We start from the raw sequence: 6117 nt of genomic DNA on the forward strand, positions 1-6117 counted from the left end.
ATAACAGCATGATCGTTTCTTGAATATAGGATAAAGTGGCCTTTGGGATATGGGCTTCATCAACTTTAAAAATATTCTATGGTTCTTAAACATAAAACATATGGTGCTATTAATAAAAATACACTTTAGAAATCAGTTATTCATTTTTTCACTTAGATTGTTAGATGAGAAATTACAGCATTTATGACACTCTATGTTGGGAATTCATAGTAAAAGATTTTGTTTTAAAGATATCAACTCTCCATTTAAATACCATTTCTCAGCCCATTTTTAAACAGTCCCCTGATAAAAAAGCTAAATAAGTGATTTTAAAATGTATTTTATTCTAAGAGCTGAGATACCACCCCAGAAATGCTCTGTCAACCCAGTTATATTATGAAAAGAAAATGTCCTAAAGATTGTACTTCAAGTTTTTGTACTGTTGTGGTTTTTATTGTGGGTGTCCAATACATATTTATAGAAAGAATTAGTGAATGAATAAATGAACAGATGCATAAAACCTTGTGTGCATGAGAATAGGATTTCACATTTTAAAGAAATATTGAGAACAGCTAGTTCCCTTCTATTCTTTTGAGGATGAGGAAACTAAGGCAGACAAGCAACTTCTTTGGGGTCTCACAACTGGTTAATGGCAAAATCGGACTGGGGTCCATTTCTTAAGCTTATTTTCATTCCATTAAGAAGAATGAATTACTTCTGCAGGGCTGATTCTGACCCGAATCACATTAAGTCAGCAAAGCCTGACTCTGTTCAAGTCTCAAATGCAGAATGACAAAAGTAAAGCATCTTTTAAGACAAAACAAAAGCAAAGCCAAAGTAATTGGTGTATTTTATTGTATTAAAAAGTGGTGTTTTCAAAAGCAGGAAGGTGGCAAAAAAATGGAAACTCTTGTGCCATGAGCTTAATTTCAAAGTCTGGATGTCAGATTCGATATAAAAAAGGTAAGTCAGCCCTGAGGAACTAAAACTGCACAAAAGGGCAAAAAACAACAACAACAACAACAGATTTTCTTCAGCAAATCAATGGAAGCTCATGTATCTGCAGGTTTATTTATTGCTTGCATTGGTAAATGAACCTCTAATTAGATTCACAGTGTACTTAGATATTACATTGTAATTATATGTGGCAGAGCAAACTTGATGAAGATGGAAATAAGTAGATGAATATTTAGACCCAGCAATACCACTAATGACTCAGATACCGAGTAACATTTCTTTACTGGTAGAATTTATTAAGAAGTGGCTGTGAATCGTTTGTCTTCTTAATTAAAGGCTTGGTTGTATTATCAAAGGGTTGTTAATAATAATAGTGGTGCAGTCACTTGTCAAATGTGTGATCCTACCTAAGTTATTTATAATTCTGAGCCTTGTGTTTCTCATTTGTATAGATAGGCTTATAATGGCACCTACCACATAGGGTTGATGTGAAAATTAAATGAGAGCATGCACGTAAGTTTTTTTTTGTTTTTGTTTTTTGCTTTCTGTTTTTGATTCAGTATCTCACTCTGTCATCCAGGCTGGAGGGCAGTGGCATGCTCACAGCCACTGCAGCTTCTACCTGTTGGTCTAATGCAATCCTTTTGCCTCAGCCTTCCAAGTAGCTGGAACTACAGGCATGCACCACCATGCCTGGCTTATTTTATTTTATTATTTTATTTTATTTTATTTTATTTTATTTAGTAGAGATGAGATTTCACCAAGTTGCCCAGGTTGTCCTCAAACTCCTGGGCTCAGGAATCCTTTCACCTCTGCCTCTCAAAGTCCTGGGATCACAGGTGTAAGTCACCTCTCCTAGCAACATTGTAAGGTTTTGCATAATGCATTCCACATAAAGAGCACGCAGTAAATGTTAGCTATTATTACTGTTGTTAGCCAATCCAGGGGAGCTGCATTGTAAAAAACGAGACCTGTTGCTGCAATGAAGTCCCAGAAAATCACTGTTTTCTCACTGGTGTATTTGTGGATATTTCTACCCCAAGATCCTTCCCCAAGAGGGCTATGCAGTATGGTATTCAGAACATTTGGGTCAAATTCAAAGTTCACAAGTGCCATTTGTACTATGTATTCTAGACCTCCCAGAAAAATGAGGTTCATTCATTCAATCACTTTTTGGCTCTGCAAATTTATATTCCCTTAAATTTTCAGAAGTCACTAATGTTCTCTAACATGGAAACAATTATATCTATCCCTCTGGAATTCTATATGGATTAGATGAGGGTATATGGCAAAAGTGCTCATTTGTAAACACCCCATGCTGTTGAATGAGTATCAATTTTTTTTTTAACTATTATCATTCTATGCCTCCTCCTTGGCCCAATGTAAAAGCTACATCTTCTTTGAAGCCTTCCCTGGATTCCCCAACCTCCAGGTAGATGTCAACTCTCCTTCATTTTCACTCTCATTTCATTTCAGCTGAACTTCCTTTGTGTAAAAAGAGATTACCTTGGAGAGCAGTAACTTATATTTATTTCATTCTTGCTTCTACAACTTCTAAAGGAAGCATTTATTCCTAATTGACCTCATTGTACCCCATAGTGCATAACAGTATCTTGCCTATATTAAGTGCTCAAAAAATACTAGACTACTGAAAAATTAGTTTTTATGAATGCATATATAATACTGTTTTGTGAATTATGTAGAAATATTAAAAGCAAATAAAGACTCCATTATAATTTTAACTCCCCAATAAGATGATTAAATCCTCTAGGATTATAAAGTAATTAGAAATTAACTTATTCTTTATTCATTCATTCCATTATTCAATAAATAAACATAAACTGAGCACGTTCCAGGTGCCAGGTACTATAGTGAATGCTAAAATTTAGTTAAATGAAAATAAATATTTTTATTCCATGGAGCTTGCAGTTTGTAAGTAATAAATAATAAAAAAATGATTCCCAAACTTGCTTTTACAGACTAAACTTTTAGATTTTTCTTTATTAAAAGAGGTCAGTAAAAAATTCTTAACTGCTTTCTCTACCCATTATTAAGTCCAATAATTTGGTCACTGTTCATTAGTAAGATTAAATTTGGCTACTGAGAGTAGGTCAGGCAAATCATTTTTCTGGTTAAAAAAAGCTCTGTAGCTACTGGGTAAAATTTGCTTTGAATTATTTTTCATAATCACAAGTAATTGGGCATGTCCTACTCAGTTATAAATAAATATACAAAAGTACATTGATCTACTTTCCTTAATAATGAGTTCTGAAAACCATAGCTATGTTACTTAAACTTATTTTTCTTCACTTATTAAAAAATCCAGAGGGCACAAGTAACCTTCAGAGAATATTTCCACACTGTAAGGCAAAATTATTTAAGACAAATTATTTAATAAAATTTCTTAACATACATTTTAATTGAAAAATCATAAGCAATTCTACTCTGACCTAGAGGCAGCCAATGTGATGCAAAATGTATTTCTCAGTTACTATATTGTGTGGAAGTAATTTTGCGTGAAAGGAAGAAAAGTCTTTAATTGTACAAACCAAGACTAATTTGTTAATTTTGCTGCCTTCAAAGCAGCAGAAGTCACCAGAATGTTGCACTTTATTTTTATTTTTAATTCTCAAAATAAAATCGTATGTATTGATGGTGTAGAACGTAATGTTTTGAAATTTGTATACATTGTGGAATGACTAACTCAAGCTAATTAACATATGCATTACCTCACATACTTACACTTTTTTGGTAGAGAGAGCATTTATTCTCTATGCAATTTTCAACTATATAATACATTATTATTGGGTATAGCCCCCATACTATATAATAGGTCTCTTGAACTTATTCATCCTGTTTAAACTGAAATTGTATATCTTTTGAACAACGTCTTTCTAATCCTGACCCCAAGCCTGCCTCAGCCCCTGGTAACCACCATTTTGTGAGGTACGGAACCACTTTTTGCTTCTATGAGTTGTTTGTTTTATAGATTCCACGTATATGTGAGATCATGCAGCAATTGTCTTCCTGAACCTGCCTTATTTTACCTAACATAACGTTCATTTATATAGTCAACAAATGGCAGGATTTGCATCTTTTCTGAGACCAGATAGTATTCCATTGTGTATGTATACCACATTTTCTTTATCCATTTATCTGTCAGTGAACACTTAGGTTGATTTCAAATCTAGGCTATTGTGATTAGTGATGCAATAAACATGGGCGAACAGATCTCTCTCTTCAACATACTGATTTCCTTTTTTTTTTTTGGATATAGACTGGATCATATGATAGTTCATTGGATCATATGATAGTTCTATTTTTATTTTTTTGAGGAACTTCCATACTGTTTTCCATAATGGCAACAGTGTGCTAAGGTTCCCTTTTCTCTACATTTTTGCTAAGATTTATCTTGTAGGCACAGCTCTTTTAACAGTTATGAGGCAATATTTCACTGAAGTTTTAATTTACATTTTCCTGGTGATTAGTGATGCTGAGCTATTTTTTAAAAATATACCTTTTGTCATCTATATGCCTTTTTTGGGAAAATGTCCATATTGGTCCTTTGCCCACTTTCAATTGAGTTATTTGTTTTCCTGCTAGAAAATTGTTTGAGTTCTTTATATATTTTGGATATTATCATTGAATACCTCATTTAAAAGATAAGGAACAAATTCCCTGGGGGTAGTTTAACTCCCTGTCCTAATACCTCACCCTTCATGCTCCCTCTTCCTTGATACATTCATCTTTCCCTTGACGTATTGAACATACTTCTACCGCTTTCTTATGTTTGCGGGAGTTTATGAGGAAAGAAGATAAACCTTAGGGTGCCTATATGTCATTTTTCCCCTACAGTAGATCAAGGAATTCATGAATGGAAACCCCCAAACTGATTTATCTTTTGTATCCGTCAAGATCCTGGCAGGGAAACCAGTGACAGTCTCAAATAGGGTAGTATGATAAGAGTTAATAAGTGGGCAGGACAAGTCTGCAGTCAGGAAAGTCCAAAAAGGATGAAGAAGCACCTTTGCACCCATGACCTCTCCTACGCCTGAAGAGGAAAGGGAAGGGAATAATTACTAGAACCAAGAGAGCTGTGGCTGAAACTAGGAGAAGTCTGCCCAGCAAGATTTACAAACTTCAGTAGAGAAATGTAAGCACTTCAACTGCAACCCAGGGGAATCGTTATCCCTGTCTCACTTTTCCACCCCCTGGCCTTTTGCTAATGCCCCCCATTTGATACAGTCCAGAAAGATGAGTTTTCCAGAGAGCAGAGTAGGGTAGAGAATGAATCCAGAGGGCCAGAGTATCAAGTGTGCCTATTACTTTAAAAGGAACATATGGTAAAAAATAAATAAAAGGAACGTATGTATGTTACACATATGGTACACGTGCTCACAAGCAGAAAGCTCTCACTTCCTTTAAGAAAGTTTACAGATATTTTAAACTTAATATTCATTAAATCCTTTGAGATGAGCCTTATTATCCTCATGTGATGTAACAAAAAGACATTAATGTAGATGTGTTGACAGACACCGTTCTTCCCAGTTCACCAGTTCAATGTCCCTTTTAAAAACTTTTATAAAGGGGAATTATTCTTTCTTTCTAGAAGAGAGAAGTGATTTTAAACAATGAATACACAAGTGAGAGAGCAAATGGGGAGGGGCCAAAAGCTCACAGACTAGAAACGGAGCAGGAGTTTCCCAACAATTCCAAGAGGCAAGGCACCAAAGCAGGTTGAATATAAGGACAGTAAAGGCGGGGTGGGGAAATTGAGGACAAAAATAGTGCCCATCTAGATTGTGTACTGAATTACTTCTGATATCCTTCAAGAAGCTTAAATGAAGAATGTGATTACTTTTGATGTTTCTGTTGGTGCGGAGCTGTACTTTTGAATGAGATACAGCTCAGATACTGAGCCATATGGTTTCTGTGTTGCACACACTTCATGTTTATTTAATCTGAGAATTAAAGAGGTTAAGTACCTAACAGCACACTTAGAAAGTGCAGAGTGGGCCATTGCCTTGCTAGACTCTGTTGTTGCCATGCTTCTTGGCTTTTGCCCCCTCCCCCACCTTCGGGAGGTAAATCTTTCTCTCTAATTTACTTTTAAATAAACTATATATATATATATATATATATATATATATATATATATATATATATATATATTTTGTTTTG

At 34.8% G+C, this 6117-nt stretch overlaps 1 protein-coding gene across 1 annotated transcript in view; it reads left to right on the forward strand.

Annotated features, from left to right (window-relative positions):
* The first annotated feature begins 896 nt into the window (after nt 1-896).
* The window catches only part of LOC103251212 (neurexin-3-like), a 105646-nt gene continuing 100425 nt past the window's right edge, over nt 897-6117 (forward strand). The window contains exon 1 of the mRNA XM_021708446.1: nt 897-942. Coding sequence (XP_021564121.1) covers nt 897-942 — 46 coding nt within the window. The remainder of the gene's footprint in view (nt 943-6117) is intronic.

This window comes from Carlito syrichta, unplaced genomic scaffold (genome assembly GCF_000164805.1).
Source record: "Carlito syrichta isolate Samal-C Ts95f unplaced genomic scaffold, Tarsius_syrichta-2.0.1 Scaffold137202, whole genome shotgun sequence".
Classification (NCBI taxonomy): Eukaryota; Metazoa; Chordata; class Mammalia; order Primates; family Tarsiidae; genus Carlito; species Carlito syrichta.